Below are 19,848 nucleotides of genomic sequence, written 5' to 3' on the forward strand. Positions count from 1 at the left end.
GTACTTGTCACTTGGCCTCTTAATTTCTGTTTCCTTTTCTCTCTGTAAAGGATAGAAAGCAAATAGCTTTGTTGTGTAGGATTTGAAGTTAAAGGGAAAGTAGGATGATACTCTGCTGATCTCCACACATTGCTTAAGACTCTTGTAAAAGTACAGTACGGTAACATAGGAAGGTCCCTGAGATGGCAACAGCAATGTAATTTCATTAGCCTCAGTGAAGATTTGTGTTTCTGATTTTTGCACCAGTAAATGCAGATCAGAATCACGTTTCTGTGCTCAAGCCAGATTTCTCAGCATGGCTCTGGATGGCTTTGAATAGCAATGATAATAAAAGAAAATTATATAAGTAGTTGTGTAGTGTAAGTAAAGTGAAATACCTGTAGCAATATTCTGGTACGTTTAAAGGGCGTTCCATGTGAACAGTAGCAGTGCCTTTTCAAGCTTGCAGATCTACATTCAATAGCTGCTTCTACCTGTGCCATCTAAAACATGGTCCTAATAAAATGGCAGCTTTAACTTTAGTGCTTATTTATTTAGTATCGGAAATGTTGCTGATTCACACACACACACACACACGCACACACACGCACACACACACCACCCCACAAGTAAACAGAATTTTGCTGGTGTATGCCAAAGGCAGAATACCCAACCAGATCAGTAAGGTGACATCGTTTCACTACTTTACCCAACCTGGATGAACCAATATCTAGTAACATCAACAGGGATGTCGATGAAAGATGAGAGAGATTGTGGATGAGGGAGACGAGTGTGCAATCAGATAGTGCTGAGCATCCGCTGTTCCTCTGTGTTTGCGTTAAGTATCGGCTTTCATCTGTTGCTTTCGTGATTTAAAAATAAGTAATCTGCTAGTTTAGATTTATTTGCTTCTGTTTGATCATAAAAACAGATGTTGTTGTTATTAATAAGATGTCTTTACAGGTGCATTTGAAATCTTTCTCCCAACATGCGCATGTGGTCGTTCAAAGGGGAAAGGGGACTTCAGGTCTATATTCACCTTACAGTTCAATTTCAAAATGAAACACGGGTAACATTACCCGGCTATGCACTCCTTATAATCTGATTAGCTTAATTGCTTGCTTGCGCGCAGTGCAGGCATGTTTCTGGCACCGTGCTTTTGGGGCAGCGAGCAGCGGGAGGCAGCGCAGGCAGTGGAGCCGGGCTCTTGTCCTGCGCCCTGCTCGGGCTGCGCCCCGCGAACAGGCTCCGTGCTGCGCCTTCCCTTTGTTCTGCGCCGCGCCGTGCCGCGCTGACAGCTGCCTGATTAACTTGTCCGGCCTGCAGTTTTCCAGTTTTCCAGTAGATGCCCCCAGAGACCATTAAACCTCCTGAACGGCTCCGCTTCAACCAAATGAAAGGCCAGTCTTTTTTCATTTTGCTTCCCGGAGTAACATAATTGTTCAAAGGAAACCTAAAATCGGCGTGGACGCAATGTAGAAAAATAAACTTGCTGTTTTAGTAATATATCATAATTAATACATGTGGTAGTAAGGTTCAAAAGGCTCAGCATAAACTAGTTTATTAATGTACTAGAACCATAAAGTTAGCAGTTGGATTTTATAAAATAAATCACATACATTTAATTAGGTATCCATTTTTGATACTGATGTTAGGAATAAAGTAATGTGCAGTAATGTAAAACATGAGGCATTGTATTTAATCTCTTATTTTACATGCTGCACAATATTATAAAAAGCGGTACAAAAAGGATTTTGAGGATTGAGGACTTATAATTTATTTCAAGATACTGAAAGATATTTCAAGAACTTTTCAGTTTTCTTCTGTCACTGACACTGCTCCTCTGTTCAGAAGGACTGCTTGTTGGAGAAAGAAGCCTGGCATTTCCATCTGGATCCACTCGGATAACTGAACCAATTTCAGAAATCGGTTGCAGTGTTAAGCTCTCTCTTAGGTGTCACTAATAACATTCATCCCCATACTATCGTTCATTTCTGGCCTTTCTGTATCTTTCGTGTGATCAGGCACTTGTGGCTGATGTGTTGTAGTAATTTAAAGAAACACATGTATTGTTCGTCTCTTTGTGTACTGCCTGTTTTTAATTATAGCTTTGTGAGATAACTTTTATCTTTATGCCTCTAAAATTTGAGTGGCTATACACAAGATAGTTTCATTGCTTAAGAGTTATCAACACAGTTATCTTTGGCAAAGAAGAAATGTGCTCTGTACATTTGGTAACTTCAGCATTATTTCAATTTATATATTAAGTTGCATGGCCTTTTGTTAAAAAAGAATGGTGAAACTAATTTTTAAACAGAAGTTTTCCTGCATTTTTTGTTTTCCTGTGTTGGTTCATTAATAATGCTGTCTTGTGCAGAAAATGTGCTTTGACATCAAGTGCGTTAATACACAACAAGTAACATCTTACACAGACACAGTTTTTCTATTTATACAAATACTGGTACTGTGTATTGAGTGTTAAAAATGAACTGAATGATGTTTTGTTCAGTTACTATTAAGATGTTTTAGCAGCTAATTACTTTCTTCTTTGCTTCTAACACATCTGATCATATAATGCATACACACATATACTAACGTACAGACCACATATAGATAAATAAAGATGCATGTATGTACGTCTGCTATTTAGATTTTTTTCCAATGCTTTGGGTGATATTACTGTAGGATTCAGTCCTAGGCCTTTCAAAGATGCTGGGAATTTTTTACATATATATTTTTTTTGTTGTTAAAAAAAAACAACAAAAAAAAACCACACATTTTAAAAAGAAAAAAGCATTCCATATACAGAGTAGATAATATATTGTACCTTATTAATATAATATCTGTGTGGTATTTTGAAGCTGTATACTGAGAACCTGGTATGTGCCAAATATAGTGTAAATGATTAAAGATACTTCTCATTTACTTTTCTAAGATAAATTTTGCAAATGTTTTTCTGGTACAGAATAGTTATGTTTTTTCTCTTGTATACGTAAACACTGCATTTTTCCATATTGAAATACATATACATTAAAAAATACATTCAGTATTTTAGTCTGTCATATCATGTACCTTTTAGAATTGTGTAATATTTTTTGTGTTCAGTTCTGCAACTAAAATGTAAGAAATACAAATGAAGGATTAATGTGAGTTTATGGAGTAATTAATAGCTTTTTTTAAATAATGATATTAAACTTGAAATAATGCAGATTATTTAGTTCTTGCACCTCAGATTACCATTTACTTGACTGACATCTAGCTAAGACTTTTTTTTACATAATCTCAAGTCTAATTAGGATTGTTAAAGAACTGCAGTAGTTCTTCTTAGGCTAGAAATACTATTCTAATTGGGCTATTGTTCAGCATGAGGTCATCTGAATTTCTTGCATACACTGCAAATCTCAGTTTTCACAATTCCATATTTATTTTAATGCCTCTCAGAAATAGTAGTTAAATAGATTCTCATCTTAAAAGACAGTCTTAAAAACAAATAGAAAACTTAAGTGGAATATACAAATTAAAATTACCACATTTAGGTCCTTGTCTTTTTACTGGGATGAGGGTTTGTTTTCCCAAACTAGATAGCTGCTCCTGCAAACATTTACATTTACGCTTCAGTGTTTCAGGTAGTCCCATTGAACTCATAGCTTTCTCCAGGTTGGGACACAATAATCATTTCATGCTGCATAAAAGAAATATTTTGATTATTTCCATAAATAATATCTAAAAAGATATATTAGCTTTTGAGAATATTTGATTATACAGCTTTTGGACTAGTATATCTTTTCAGACTTCATGAATTGGATAATTTTGATGTAAATTCGTCATTGCATCGCTTGATTTTAAAATTAGGATGTGAACCAGTCCCAGCTGAAGTTATATGCTAAAGAGAAGCAAAATAATATTTAACAATTGTGTTTCTGACACAAGATTTGTTTGACATATTAAACCAAGCCACTGTATCCTACAGCAAAACTATTGAATGTATACATTGTTTTGACATGTAGGATGTTTCATCTTTTCCTCTCTGCAGTGTTTTAAAGCAAACTAAGAGTTTGTGTTTTCATAAACTGATGTAAACATATCTTTTTTCCCATCAGTCAACCTTTTTTTTTTTTTTTTAACAGTACCAGCTAAAATATCAGTATATTCTGAACATGTTTGCGATATATATTTGGGTATTTATTCACTATTCCCATGTTTACTTCCCTAGGGTAGGATATTTGTAATTGTATTTTGGTAGAATGATTTCTGCGAAGGGAAAAATATACCCCTTCCCAGCTGGTGAACTGCAGAGGTCTCATCTTGAAAGCTGTTTTAGTATCTGTAATTATTTGGTAAGGTGGAGAACAGAATGCAGGTTTAAAGGCTTAAAATCCGTCTTTCTTATTCCCAGTAACAGGAATTCATACAAGGAGAACATCTGCATAGACATGCTGCGACAGGGTTATCACAAGTCCTTCTCCGAGCTCTTCACTCTGATACAGAAGTGGAATGCCTTGAGGGAGGCTGCAGGGCCTGGGTCAGCCATATGGCAGCAGAAGTCCCTGGAGGAGCAGCCTGATAAGCTGGATCAGCTTTACCACTTCCTGACCAGGGCTGAGGCAGCCCAGCGAGCAGGTAAATGGGGGGATTGTGGGTAGCAGAGCAGCGGGAGCCGCAGCCGCCAATGCCTGGGGGAAGCTTCCAAATTGTTTCATGTATGAATTTGAAACGTTACTGCATCTTAGCACATTTCAGCCTTAGTCAACTAAGCTGTATTTATAGAATAAATGATTAGGAACTGCAGATATCGGGAGAGGTTTTCTGGAGAGGGAAAAAAAAAACACACAGAGAGTGCATTATAATATCAGAAATATTTAATATATTTATAGCTTTGATAACACCAAATATTTTCTCACAGTTTCATTATTTATTGTTTTTCTTTCTCTATTGATTTGACTAGCTGGTTTTGTATTAGAAAAATTTAATAGGTGAAATGCTGTTTCAAACAGTAATAGTTTTATAAATCTGGTTTTATTAAATACACTGTCTGCTAACTGTTTGGATTTGTGACTGACTTAAAAAGGATTGTGAACATGTCAAATAGAATACAGCACATAGATGTAACATGCCACCTGTGAATTACTAAATATTAGTGAAGACATAACTCCAAATTACTGTATTTTTTCTGTTGCTTACTATTTACTGAGCTCTTATATTTATCATTTTGCTTTACTGTAAATAGTAACATAACTTACTCTGTGTTTCTCCCTTGGAATAATTGTAAGAAATGGAGGCAGGTAAAGCTCTAACTACAATTCTGTTTCATAGCAGAGTTGATTTCATTATAGTTGGCTTGTTTCAAGTTACATTTTGATTGCTATAAAGAGGAAAATCTAAAATAAAGCTTGAGAGTTTGGGACCTAAGCTTTCTTGCTGAAATTTAGGAACAGAAAACTTAATTTTTAGAAAAGACAGCTTTCCACTCATTTAATATGTTTAGTTTACGTTTAGTCTGAAAGCAAAAAGTTGTGTTTCTTTATTTAATTCACTACAATCCTAGCCAGCCTATGATAGGAAGAAATATTCAAGTTTATCTTGAGTATGACTACAACCTGAACACAGACCCATGTTGTTCGCAGGAGTATGATAGAGTTTTGCTCCCAGACTACTCTGCCGTACATAAGCATTGTGCCAATACATTGGTGTTTGAAAAGTGGTAGTTAAGGCACCTCTTGATGGACCTGCTTCCAGCAGATGCTCAAGGAGAGTATTTTGTGTCCCTTCAGTGCAAGATCTTTTTCTGTATTATTAACTGCTGTTTGCCAATAGAGGTGGTGAATACCCTCCCAGAGAGGCAAGGTGCTGACTGTGCTGATTTTGCCCCTGTGGAAAGCAGAGGCCCTTTCCCTCACTGAAATTGGCATTCACTGTATGCTGGGCTCTGTGAGAGATGGGATACTGCCCATCAGCTGACTGATTGTGTCTTGTCTCTGGAAGAGAGTATTTCCACACTTTGCCTGTTCAAGTTGGTTAAAATGAAAGCAAAGAAAGTAATGAGAATGTGCCAATGGAGTTGGCAAGCGTTCAAGCAACACATTTGGACTGAATTGCAAGATCAGGGTAGCAAGAGTTTTGATTTTTTGCCAGTTTCAGTGTAAACCTTTCCACAAATCTTTAAGTGAGGCAGACAAAGGGGTGGATGCTATTTGTATCACAGCTTGTTGGAGCTAGTAATGCTGTGAAGATAACATATGGATTACACAGCTCATCAAATACTAATTTAGGAGTTCCACTAATCCAGTTGCTGTCTGATTCTAATCAAACTGGTTGGAGCTCTGGTTTACAATCTCATGACAACTTCAGCTGAAACCATTTAAAAGGTGTTCAGCAGTTGGCTTCATCCTTCAGCTGCAACTTACTACGGCATAGCAGTCACAACAGCAGCTGACCTGCGTTTGCTCCTCAGCCACTACAGTTCAAGCCAAATATGGCTTAAAGCATTTAAAGTAACATTTGGGGCAGTGAACAGTGAGAGTTTTACAATGTGGCTGATGTCACTAATATTAGGCTAGCTGAAAACATACCTGTCTCAAGTATGCTGTCCTGAGCTAACGGTTGTGGTGAAGAGATTGCAGGTGTAAAGGTATGAAAAAAATCTGTAGGACTTGTACATTCTTTGATAAATCTAAACTTCATGAAGAGATTTATTTTTTTTAACCTGAGGTGCTAAGTGGAAAATGAAACATTACTGATGTCAGTAAAAAGCTTTCCCTTTTGTTCTTTAGCTTTCTCACCTGATGTTTTTGTATCACAGTGTTGCTGTCTCATTGTGAGTTTTGCTTAGAACCGCTGCTCCAAAGTTTAGAGTTTCAGAGTTGTTACATAGAGAAAGTTAGGTATTTGTTGACCCACTTTCCATATTTGTTGGTGGGATATGTAAATCTTTTCTTTTTGCTGGTAGTCTGTAATTCTAGACTCTGCAATGATGGACATAAATTTTTTGCTTTGACAGGATGAATCAAGGCAGTCCATTATGATGTGGAAGTTGATATAAAAGAGCAATTATGCTCATTATTTCTTCATTTAAAAATTGTGACTGTTTACGTTGTCCATACCATTAAGCTTTGGACACAGCAGTGAATGTTCTCTCTGTTTTCATTTTCATAACTGACAGATTTATTCTGCCCTAGGTACAGCATTACACCCCACCTACCCCTCCAAAAACAAACAACACTGCAGAAATATTGGCAATACTTGTTGACTGCATTCCTCTTTGGTTGTCTTCGATGCAAGTAATATAAATGCTTCTGACTTCAGAGTAGAGTTGTTTCTAATTATTTCTTTATTATCATTTGTTATCATGAACTAACCTCTCTTTTACTAGTTTTGGTCCCCGTAGTTTAAAAAAAAAAAAGGGGGGGGGAGGGATTTACCTGTTTAAATATGTATATTTTTAGGTTTTGTTTTCTTTTTTTAAAGAAAATTGCAGGATAAATGCCAAAGTAATCTACATAGCTCAGCATCTGATGTATGCCATTATTTCTTAATACATGTTGTTGAAAATGTCCTTTTTCAAAAAGAAAATATATATTTTGAGGCCATCAAATAGCCTGCCCAATTGCCTGCCTGGTTTTACTGCCCAGAGTAATTTCACTTAAAATTATAATTGTCCTTTAAAGGCATACCAATGTCAGTAGGTTGTTATTACTATCCCTTTGAAGAGCCACAGTTCCCTCATCCCTAGTCAGGACTGTTCTGAAAGTTAGCAGGAGAGAGAGTCTGAAGCCACAGTCCCGTCCTGATCTGAAAACGAGGATTGCTAACCAAGTATCTTTTGGCTGCTGGCATCGTGAGAACAAGTGATGACCATACCCTACAGAAGTGCACTGGATAAATAGAATTAATTTTATCCATTTTGTCTGTCTAAGATGCAGATAAAATTTGACCCTATATCTCTGCATGTTTGGGTGGGTCATAGGGAAACAGCAGGAAGAAAGGAAATTCACCTCTTGGAGTTTTTGAACAGCACCTAATTTCATGCCTGCCTGGGAGAAGAGTTTATTATAATGACAAGTGTTGCCTTTCCTCAGATAATAATACTTAGAAGTGAAATCAGAAGCTTTAAGCTGCTGTTTGCACACCTTTTACCATATAACTGATTTTTCAAATTGTTATTTGGTGTCTACAGCCTGTCTTACTCTTATAAAATGCATTACTAATTTACTTGTTAGGCTTGTACCTAAAAATCTCACTAAGCTTTTTGAATCATCTCCTCAAATTATTGCCTAGCTACCTTTATTTAGTTAGCACTGAGCCAAAAAAAAGGATGGTGCTATGCAGATTGACACTGAACAGTATTTTAGACTGGGGTCAGCAGCTTGTCAGGGATGGTGTGCCAAATCTACCATTTGTCAAAGTAGGGGTCACCAGTCCTAGTTTTATTCTAAAAAGGCTTGTAAAGCTTTGCTCTTCAGATCACATCTGAACTGTGTATTGAATGTGGGGCTGAACCCTAACTGAATCTTCACCTATGGTGACTAATCTAGGCCACGAAGAGCTCATACGATCAGTGCTTGCCAGCGTGGGCTGGTTTACCTGTGTTCTGGCCCCACCAGATGAAGGGAACAGAAGGCAAGTTACAGCTCAGGAGCAATTAAAGGAAGAGTCCTCTCAGCTGTTGGCTTTCCTTTGCTGGCGCAGGGGAGCAGAAATGGGAAGTTCCCCAGGTGAGTGGCTGTGATGTGTGTGGAGCAGTCAGCACTGTGGTAGCAGATGACTGTTCTCTGTGGCAAATCCAGCATGTAGAGCTAATAGTCAGCTCGGATGTGCCTTCAAAGGGGCAAGACACCGCTTATTAGCTGATCGTTGGGGCAGCTAGTGGATAATAGGAATTACAGCTTGCCTTTCTTAGAGCCTGCACTGCCTTTGTGGTATGTCAAATGCTAAATCTGTGCACGTGCTACAAGCTGCTGACCTGCGTTCTAGGGAATATCAGACACAAACAATTAGGAGGAGCTGCTAACGGTGCTTTTTTTCCTCACTTCAGCGAGCAAACTTTTGACAGCATGAATTATCATTTGTTGTTGTTGTAAAAGATGACTTTTCCTAAAGTATATGAAGAAAGCATGAGTATTTGATGTGTTCACACTAGAAAATCTTTCTATGTCTGAGGCACTAAAGGTTGAAAATAGAGTTTAGCATTTTACAGTGAAATGCTTTTTCTGTAAGATTTCACGCTTATGCCTTAGGCTGGGCTTGAAACATTGCAATAACTGTATTACCCATGCTATTGTGGAGAGGAGGAAAAAAAAGTGATTGTGCATTAAAAAAAAAAAAGAGAAAAAAAAAAGAAAAAGGATAAACATACCAAACCCTCCTTTAATATTTGCTTGGTGGATGTAGTTTCGCTTTGGTTTTGGGGCTGTATGGGCAAAGGAATACTTTTGTTTTCCAAGCAGAGTTGTCCTTTTCTACTTAATACTGTTTCACAAGAGAAAAGCTAGCAGTTGATAGAGACCAGTGGAAGAATTTATTGTTTTTGCAATTAGCTTACAGAAAGTGAAATTATTCTGCTCTGGAAAGAAGCCAGACCTCAAAATATAGCCAGCTGACTTCAACAGAGGCAGCATTTCTGCATTTTAAGTAGTGCCTGAGTGCCTCTAATTTAAGTGGCGTGTTTTCATTCCAGTGGCTTGGAGTCCCCTTTTAGTGTCCCAGATTACCCGTTGAATTGTCTTATGTTGCTATCATTAGAGAGCTTTATTATTACTTGATAAAATTATATCCTGACCATTTCCCAGCATCTTTGTGTAGATTGTACTTTGAGTATATTCTGCTTAGGTACTTAGCAGCGTTAGGGAGGGGTGGAGGGGATTGCACCCTGCATGTGCCCTGCTTCATGATATCTAAGAAACGGAGGCTCTGCATGCAATTTGATTGTATGTCAGCATGCTACCCCATAGCAACCTTTCTTCATTTGCATTTGTGTGTTTTCACTCACTGAGTGTGGCTTGTGGAAAAACTTCTAGAAAGAAAAAAAAAAAAGGAAATCAAAGTGTGGTCTTCCAGCTGCAATAGTAGAGGCATGGTTGTCCCGAACCATGGGACAAAATGGGACTGATTCTTTGCTATGTATGAATTTAGGTAGAAATAAACTGTTAGTAGCACCATATTCTGTTGCTGTTCGTGCTCCTTATCAGCCCAAGAGCCTCCATCCTGGATCTTTCTGTATATGAATTCTTTACAGCATCAGTAGTCTTGCTACTGAGTCACAGGTATTGATCTCTCTGGCAAGAGAAAAATGAAACTTCCAGTAGTGATGATGTCTTTTTCAGACATCAGAAATGGCTCCTAGTGACTTAAATGATCTTAGGCTGTTCCTTGACATGTCTTCAAGAGTGAATGGTCAGTTATAATTAAGTCATACTCACTAAAAGCGAGTAACTGAACTGAAAGAGGAGTGTTATCAGCTGTTGAAAAGTTTCCCTACAGCCTTTGTCTGGCAGGAACAAATGACTGACTGGTGGTTCCTTTGGTAGAAAATATTCAGCCAGAGATAGATGTTGAAATATTTATTTCTGATACCTGTATTTTAAAGGTGAGTTTCTGAAGTACAAGTTCTGTTTTCTGTTAACAACAGCATCTTCTTCAGGGAAAATGCCAAGCCAGGATCTCTTCAGGATGTTGTTTTCATCTCCATTCTAAAGATCACTCTTGTACTTCTTTTCAATTCATCTCCTACATCCTGTCACAAAGGAGATCATACAGACAGATGTGGCAGCAGTTGTACTAAACCACTTCACAGTAGCACAGCTTGCAGATCTTCCATATGCTTCTTTTCTTTCGTACCAATTCTGTTACTCGTACGCAGCCTCCACCTCACTATCCCTGTGCATTGCACTACTCAGCAGTTGTCTGGCTGAACACAGCCAACAGGCAGAGCACAGACCTGAATTATCTGCTCCATGCACACTTTTGTTTGCCAAGGGTTCTTGATAACAGTCCAAGAACAAACCAAGATATTATTCAATGGGCTGACCAGGGGCTATGGATCAAGCATGACAATAAAAGATCCTTATGTGCCAGTTGAGATGCACCTGAAGAGATTCTGATGCAGAGCAGGAAATCCTGTATGTGTTTAATATATAGGGTTTAATGTTTAAACTACATATATATATATGTATATGAACCCTAAGCAGAAAACAGATTTTTAAATCTCTTTTCAACAAAAAGATACCAGTAAAGTTTGATAGGAATATTTTCCTTTTGCGCATAGATACCCACTTTCAACGTGATTTGTTTTGTTTTCCATTGCAAAGGACAATGAAAATAAAATATTTTGAAAAGTACAAATCAAACAAAGTGGAAAGTAAATTTTCTATAATTCTGTGATTAAAACATTCAAAAATGTACAAAATAAATATTGCAGCATGGGATGACCTTTTGTTTTAAAAAACAATTGTACTCAATTCTTGTGAATTATTATTACTGCCTTAAATTTGGTAATTTGGCATTGAAAAAAATGTTACACTGGCTAATTGCTTATAAGGTGTGTTCTCAGCGGATTTTAAGTTATGTCCAAAACCACAAAATATTAGGCTTCACCATCTGCTCCATCAAGTTTGGTTTGTTCTGCTCAGCTACCATTTTGGGCAGCCGTTCTGCTGCTCTTTACAGCATTCTCTCAATCCTGTGTCTTCTAGGGAACCTGGATTCACCTTCCATGGACTAGATGTAATTTTCAAAAGATTAATGAGAACACCTTTTGAACCTTTATTTGTGTGCATTCTTATATTTTTTTTTACTCATTTAAGAACAGTTCGTCTTGCAGGAACTGTTTTACAATTGCTTATGTGACTCAGAGTTCTTTCTGCTCATTTGGTATCATATTCCAGTGGTGTCGTTATCTCTCTGATAAGTGGTACAGATTTTTTTTACATCAATATATACATAAAAATTTTCTCTACGTGTAATCTATTAGCAGATGCAGAGAACTTACTGTAAAAAATCAGAGGGGTCAAAGCTTTAATGACTGTGTTACCTATGGGAGATTCTGTAGAAGAGAGTATTTACCTATTCTAATATTTTTTTTTCTCCTGGGGAGATAAAAGTTCACTTTCGCCAAGTCTGACATACTGGCTTTGCCACTGTCAGAATAATCTCAGTGAATTTCTTGATATGTAAATCAGAGAGACTTTGAATCCAGAAGACAATATGGCTTTTAAACATCTATCTTTTGGGGTTTATTTTCTTGTGACACCAGCGTATCTGGTCAGCCACTGTCCAAGACAATTACAGAGAAATGGTTGTCTTTGTGCACTTCTCATTGTTATTCACCGGCAGGATAGTCATCGGAGGGTCACATTAAAGTTCATTCAATCAAAGCTGTGGCAGTAGCAATAGTCCGCCTCAGGTCAGTTCCATCTCCTGAGATTTGTAGGGCACTACCTGAAGTTATTTGCATAATTTTATGTAGCATTAGTGCCTTGGTACATCGTAGCAAAGATTTCAAAGGCAACAAATTTGTATCTAGTGTTCTTCCCCAATGACAATCTAATTCTTTCCTTTTGCTGTGTTATTGTAAGCATTTGTTGATATCCTCTAAGTTCATTTTCACTCTGCTGTAATCAATATCCGATGTGTATTATTATTACCTTAGATTAAGTTAGTGATTATAATTAGCTTTTATATTTCTCGTGTTTAAGTGGTTATGTTTGTGTGCTTGTAATCATCATGGGAACCTCTGCTTTCTACTTTGGATATGATCTTGTGCCACAATGGATGTTTAAATTGGTATGAAAATCACAGCCAGACAGTATCTGCTGTTCTTCACCGACTGGAAAGGGACTCTAGGAAACATATAGCTATGTCTGAAGTGGTTATGTTGAGTGTATCCCAATTATATATCTCAACTCTTATACGCACACATATGAATGTATGTTTCTATATACATGCATATGAGCACATGCACAGCAATACACACTCACACGTGTGTAGCTATCTTTGCATATTAAGCCCAAACCATTGCTTACCATGGAAGGAGAGGGATTAGTTCATAAACCAGAAGACAAAAAAGTGAGTGCTCAAGAATGGAGGCAAAGCCATTTCAGCTTGATTTCAGAAAGACACAGAAGATTAAGTAGATGTTCTCCAGAATGGGCAGAATAGATAAAAATGGAGGAGAAATAAATATTAGATAAATCCGTTGAAGGTTGCAAATGTGATTTGGTGGTAAAGGAATTCCTTCAGAAGAATAAAGTTTTTACTGCATCACAAAGCACAGTGAAGGGCTTTTTCAAGGCATTCTGAAGTCAAAGAACTTAGTCACGATGACATGAGGGATGTCATGAGGGATGAATGAGGGTTTTATGTTACTTACATATATTTGAATAGTAACTTGAAGTTTTTGAGACAGAACATACTGCAGATGAGGCTGAGGAAGCACTCCTCTGTGTGGTTTAGAGATGCAAAGTACTTTTCTGAGTAATTACCACTGTGTGTTCTAAACAATGCAAGGGATTCATATTGATGATAGAATTTACAGTCATGAAATTAGTCCTTCTGGAAAGTTGGATTTTCCCCAATTTTTCCTGTAGATTAAAAAACAAAAATAAAAAAATAACTGCATCCTCTGATAAAAATGTTTTTGATACAATGTCGTAGATCTAAAGTGCTTTGAAAAGATCTGGACTTGGAGTGAGATCATGCCTGCATTGAAATCAATGTATTAATGTATTTTTGTGTGCGTGTTTATTTCTGTGTGGTGCTCCATATCAGAAGTAAGAGAAGCTTTTTTTCTTTCTTTTTCCCCTTTTCTCTCTTTGTTGAGTAAAGCTTACAAATTGCAGAACTCCCGAAAGCAAAGCCGTTCTGTTCACACATCTGGCTTATCCAAACATTCTCTCACCTGCAGCAGCACTTGTGGTTCTTAACTCCTTCTTTACCCAACTACATGAGAATTGTTTTTAAGAACAGGCTGTGCTTCACAGCCCCAAACACAGTAAGAAAACCAAAACTGCGATGGAATTTTAGTGAATTATTCACATTCACATCTAATGTAAGCAGAGTTTGGAAAGAAAATTCATTTAGTGTACCAGAAGTTTACAGTGAAACATATAGATACATGCTACGCTCTCTTATCTCATAGATTCTTCAGCATCACGTAGGGAACATATTCTTCAATACCCCTAGGGAGTAGCACTATTATAAGAGTTACCAGGTAAGTTTTAGTTCTCTAATCAAAATTAATAGGTCTTTTGAATAATCTCATGTGGTTTGGGTTTTGTGGTTGTTTTTGTTTTGTTTTATATGTGAGAGAAATAAATTCAATAGGCAATTTTAAATTGTAAATAATGTATTTGTTGATAATTTTGTAATGCTACTTAGAGGTGGGACTCGCACTGTTTTTATAAATATGAGGAATAGTATGTATTCATTTAGCTGGCTGTTGGATGTTACAGTGGGAACTAAATGTGTTTTTTCTTCAAATCATAAAGGAGAGCTGAGAGTTTAAATCTCCTCTGCTTTCCGTGTTTACTGAGAGCAATAGCTTGGCGGACTGTCTTTTTCAGGTCAAGGTGTAAAATTGCAGTTGGTCCTTAATTCGAGAGAGTGATAATGTAATAAAAATGGGAAAGTAGATAGAAAACTCAAAACATTTCTTGTTATTCTTATTTTAAATATTTTAAATGGTATGAAATTAGTGGGGGGCACTTGCAGAGTGCTCTCTTTGGTTCTTTATCTACATCATCGTGGTTGCTACCTCAGACCTGTTTTGAAAGCATTCGGTGTCTTTCCAGGTCTCAGTGCTTCAAACACTTCTCCAGTAGAAACTGGATGTGTGGGTCTTTTTGCTCACTCTGGCTTCTGTCTTTAAATGAGTCTTATAGAGGTTTTGTGTGTTTTATTGAACTAAGTTTTGTGTTTGTAAACAAGTGATAGCAATTCATTGCAGTTTTGCTAGACTAAGTTTTCAATTATGCCTAATTTGGAAGGTTGTCATTTTCCCTTTATCATATTTCCTTGCTATGTAGGAGAACTTGGTAGTATTTTGTGCTGGATGTATAAATACTCCTTCATTTTCATTATCTCGTGATTGCTGTAATGTGTAAGCTTTGTGAAAGCTGATGAAAACTAGCATTTTGACTATTTTTTGTTTTTAAAGGGCACTATGGGGAGGTGTATGATAACCAGCTTAACTTGGCCTACTGTTTCAATGACCCTGAGGATGAATGGTTAAGGAATTACTTTTATGAACGATGCTTTAACACTGCTCAACTAATAAAAACTGATGGCGGGAAAAGACGAGCACAAGCACACGCACACGCGGGCCTCATCAGTGAGGAACAAGGTAAGTCACTGAGCTCGTAATGCTACGTTGTGTCAGCATTAAGATGGTCTTATTTGGTAATTTGTGTTTTGTTACAGGGCACTGTATTTCTGTGTAAAATTGGTTTGCAACCATAACTTAAAAGAAGTTTAAAAGCTATTTCAATTCTTATTTTTGGAGTAGCAAATAGACAAAGTCTGTAATTATTCATAGACCAATTTTCCCTGTTTACTTTCCATGAACAGTTGGAAGTATTCAGTCAGATGAAAACCAAAGCCTAAGTTTAAAGGGAACATCCATTTAGAACAGAGGTCCTCTGTGTTAAATGTATTTCCTTTTGTGTATTTTTGACAAGGACTGGTAATGCTGCTTCAGGCCACAGGTGGCTAAGTAGAGTGGCATCTGTTTTTATACAAACTAGTTTGATTTAAAAAAGGTATGAACACATAATTTAGTTTAATTCTGCCTCGATGGAAAACTTACAGTTGGATAAAACAGACTACATTTTTTGGTACTCTTTTAAAAATCTTCTGTTTCTCTTACCTGAGGATCACATGATGTTTGTATATGACTGCCATAGTGATGTTTGCTTCAGCTTTATACCTTACCTTAAGCTCCATTTCTCCATTTGTGTGTCTGTATCTTCAAACTGTGAATCTCTGAAAGTGATATAAGGTATTAATTAAGGTAACTGTTACCTTTGTTTCCATATTTTAAAAATAATACATTACCTTTAATGGCGGAAGGGGTTGTGTTGTGTATAACAAGACGTGTATGAAAAAGATTTTCCTATCTTTGTATTATATCAAGAGACTCAAGCAACTGAATAAAACCTATCTTCCAGTGTTAATTACTGAATACACTTTTTCTCCTAACAATTTATTCAAATGTGATTTGCACGGTCATTATTTTTTTGCTTAGAGGTGTTACTTCATGGGTTGAAAATGTTCCCAAACCTGAGCACAGCTTGTGCTCGGTTTCTCAGCTAGAATGGCTTTTCTCAGGGAAAAAAAAATCCACAGAAACTGAAATATTTTGTATAAATAATGCAATTCTAGTAAATGGCTGACAGAATGGGTATGTTTTGAATAATGGCCTAGCTTCCCCCTTTCCCCAGGAAAAACTTGGGCATGAAACATAAAATCCGTAAACTTTTGTTGTGACTTTATTTATTTATTTGTTTCCTCCCATGTTCTCTTACAGCTGAAAAATCCCAACGTAATATTTCCTCATGTCTTCTAGACTGGTAGTCATTCATGCTGTTTCCTCTGAACTGGAATTGTATCTGTCATATCTTTCTTGCCTGCAACACCCAGAACTGGATTCAGTTTTAAAATTGGAGTTCATACCCCAGTGATAGATAAAATGGAGTGAACTACTTTTCTTCCAAGTTGCGCAGTTATTTGTATTTTCATGTATAACATCCACATTGAGAATGCAACTTATGCTAAAATGAACATATTCAGTTCATGAACTTGAGTAATTTCTAAATTCTTTTCTGAAGAACTGTTAATTAGGTATTCAGTTTGCCATTCTGGGATCACCAGTTATTCCTGCCTGTTATAAATACGTTTTGTTTGTTAATTTTTGCACAGAGTATTTTGTAGATAGTTACTAGAAATTGTCAAGATTGTTTTTGACTTCTGATGTTGTTTTTCAACATGCTTTGTTTTCTTCCCAGTTTGATATCATTTGAACATGTAATAATCTTTTGATTCTGTAATAGAGATCCTTAATAAAAAATACTAAGTATTATACTGTACCTAGGACAGGGACCGGTGGCAACTTACTGAGTGCCTTTTTCTGACAGTGACTTACCGATAACCAGTGTGTATCTATAGGATTTCCCAACCCATTTGCACTCACCTAACAGTAGTTACAGGTGAACTATGCTTCCATAATGGTTTACAAGGAAGTTGTGACAGTGAGAAAAACTTTCCTAAATTAAAAAGAAGTTTGGTCTGATGACATTCACTCTTGATGTATTGGCATTGGTTGTACTACATTTTCATGTTTTATCTACATGCTTGGGAATAATCTGTTTGATTATTTATTCCAGTTTTATTCCAGGAATTGAAGCTAAGCTAGATTCAGTTTCCCAGTAGATAAGATAACACTTGCTTAAAGCCGAGCCAGTCATAACCAAGCCATTTTCATTTTGAGTGAAATATGCTTAATTAGGTTATCTGATCCTCAGTAGAATAAAATGATTAAAGTTGCTGGATTTTTTTTTTTTTTTTGCAACCTTTTCACGTGGTTCTTCAGTTACTGTAACATAAAATTATAAGATGGCAAATAAAAGCAAACATTCCTATATATCTTTAAGGACTCAGAGTGTGACTCACAACTGTTTGCCATGCCACTGCCAAACTTTTTTTTTTTTTTTAACATTACCTACCTTTAAGATGTGTTAAGCAAAAACTGTTGAATACTTATGTATCTTTAAGCATTCAATCCTATTGAAAAGTATATAAGTGAAGTTATTAAATATACTTAGAAATGTTTAGAGGAGGGGGGAAAAATTTGATTTTCCTGATGTTAAATATTAGAAATTTCCAGAAGAAAAGCTTTGTAGTAACATTGGTAAGGAGAGAGAAAACAAGGTGCATTTCTCACTGTCCAGGGTAAAGTTCCACTAAATCCATAGCATCTGTCTTTTGCAAATATTTTATTTCCATAGGGAGAGGTGAAAAAATCAAGGAACTGAGAGAAAGCATAGGATTTGTTTTGAGGGACCACTGAGAAAAAGACAGATGTATTCCTTGCACTTCGTATTTTCAGAGGGTGAAATATTAAATTGCAAGTTTTGAGTGCAGAAAAATTGTAAGAGCAGATGTTGAGTTGGCATTGTATAAAATTACATAAGTATTAATGGTGTCGTGTTAAATTCTGAACACACTATTTTTGATTTTAGAACACATAGGCACAGCATGTAAATTGTATGATAATATTTTTTCTTCAGTTATTTATAATGGTGTAGTCTAATTTGATAGTGAACTGAAGGAGTCAGATGCCTTCTTCCTCTTGGGATATATACATATATACAGGAATAGATACATATGTATAGGGGTGTATGTGTACACGAATATGCATATATGGGAATGTGTATGTGTACATACATACAAACACACATTCCAGTATGTATATGTACATGAATGATGTCCAACATTTACATTATATTTTCAACTGATTTAAAACATCATATCTATATTAATTCCATTGATTAACAATGCAGCCAGGAAGAGAGGAAAATTTTAAAAGAATGAGATGTTAGTCTTACTCTATTGGGTGAGGGAACTGAAAAGAACTTGTACAAGATATTCACATCTAATAGTGTACACACACATGAATGTGAGTATTTTTTTATTTGTGAATGGAAGTCATCTGTATATGCTTGGGAGTATGAAGTTAAATAGGTGCTTGTTGTAAAAATTGTTGTTTGCCTTAGAAGAGAATCAATAAATGTGAGTGCTTATTGTGTAATCAAATCTGAAGTTCTTTGACTTTCAGCCTGGTCCCTGTCCTAGAGGTTGGATATAATCTGATGTTCATTAATCTTCAAAGCTAAATATTTGAAGTGTCAGTTGTATAGACTACAGCCATGGTATTTGGATGCAGATGATTAGTAGCTGTGAGTACATAAGGGAAAGAAAACAGTAATAACTGAGTAGCCTGCTACAGACGAGAATAGAATATTCTGCTTGGAGCAGACATGATTTCAGTGGCGGTTCTTTGCAGAATGAGTTTTCTTATCTCTTTTAAAAAAAATGCATTTGTGAAATTAGGTCTCTGAGTTACCCAGATGAGAAGCTACTCAGGGATTATTGCAGAAGTGTTCAGGTTATGATACCATTCAATTAGCTGTACTTACCTCATAGTTTGTATTTCCTCAGGGAGCTGATATTATATAGTTTTATTAGCTTGGTTACTAGTCATTTTCTTATAGAGTAATTAAATGTCATGATGTCACTTTTTTTTTTTTTTGCATGTTGAAAAGGCAATTCGTATTCTTGTATTTTGTTTTATTAAATCCAGCACTATTTGTCATTCAAGTAGGCATTGGCTTCATGGCAGAATCTCAGTTTAAAAAAAAAAAAAAGGAAATTTCAAAAAATATTTTTATTCTTGTGTTTTGGATATCTTTTTGGAAGTAATAATCAGAATCATCATTGTAAATGTATGTATTTCTTCTGTAAATCACAGAATAAGATTATTATAGTCTGAGGACAGACTATGATAGTTCTTATTAGTGTAAATTCTGCTAAAGTTAATTACAAAGTTCAGGTTTGCACTGTTGTATCTTACAGAAGAAATAAAGGTTGAGTGTATTGATAAATAATGGCCAGTGCTGGCTTGTATGTGTTCTTATATTACCAGTGCTCATCATTACAATATTTGAGGGCTTTCTGTTTTGTATTAAATAGTTAACATCTATCATGCAAGAAATGATGTAGATCTTAAATATATGCATTTGACAATTTCAGATAACTTATATGAGTAAAAAAAAAAAAAAAAAAAAAAGGAACCAGAGTACAAAGAATTTGTGCTTATAAGAG

At 36.1% G+C, this 19,848-nt stretch overlaps 1 protein-coding gene across 7 annotated transcripts in view; it reads left to right on the plus strand.

Annotated features, from left to right (window-relative positions):
• TTC29 (tetratricopeptide repeat domain 29) overlaps positions 1 to 19,848 on the plus strand; it is a 126,312-nt gene that overhangs the window by 16,520 nt on the left and 89,944 nt on the right. For 6 of the 7 annotated variants that reach the window (XR_011809078.1, XR_011809079.1, XM_072037405.1 and 3 more), the window contains exons 4-6: positions 4,376 to 4,599; positions 8,511 to 8,690; positions 15,128 to 15,313. Coding sequence is in view for 5 of the 7 variants with exons in the window: in XM_072037405.1 (XP_071893506.1) it covers positions 4,376 to 4,599; positions 8,511 to 8,690; positions 15,128 to 15,313 (590 nt within the window). In the remaining 2 variants the exon portion in view is untranslated. The remainder of the gene's footprint in view (positions 1 to 4,375; positions 4,600 to 8,510; positions 8,691 to 15,127; positions 15,314 to 19,848) is intronic. The other variant, XM_038178822.2, reaches the window with a different exon arrangement.

This window comes from Anas platyrhynchos, chromosome 4 (assembly GCF_047663525.1).
Source record: "Anas platyrhynchos isolate ZD024472 breed Pekin duck chromosome 4, IASCAAS_PekinDuck_T2T, whole genome shotgun sequence".
Classification (NCBI taxonomy): domain Eukaryota; kingdom Metazoa; phylum Chordata; class Aves; order Anseriformes; family Anatidae; genus Anas; species Anas platyrhynchos.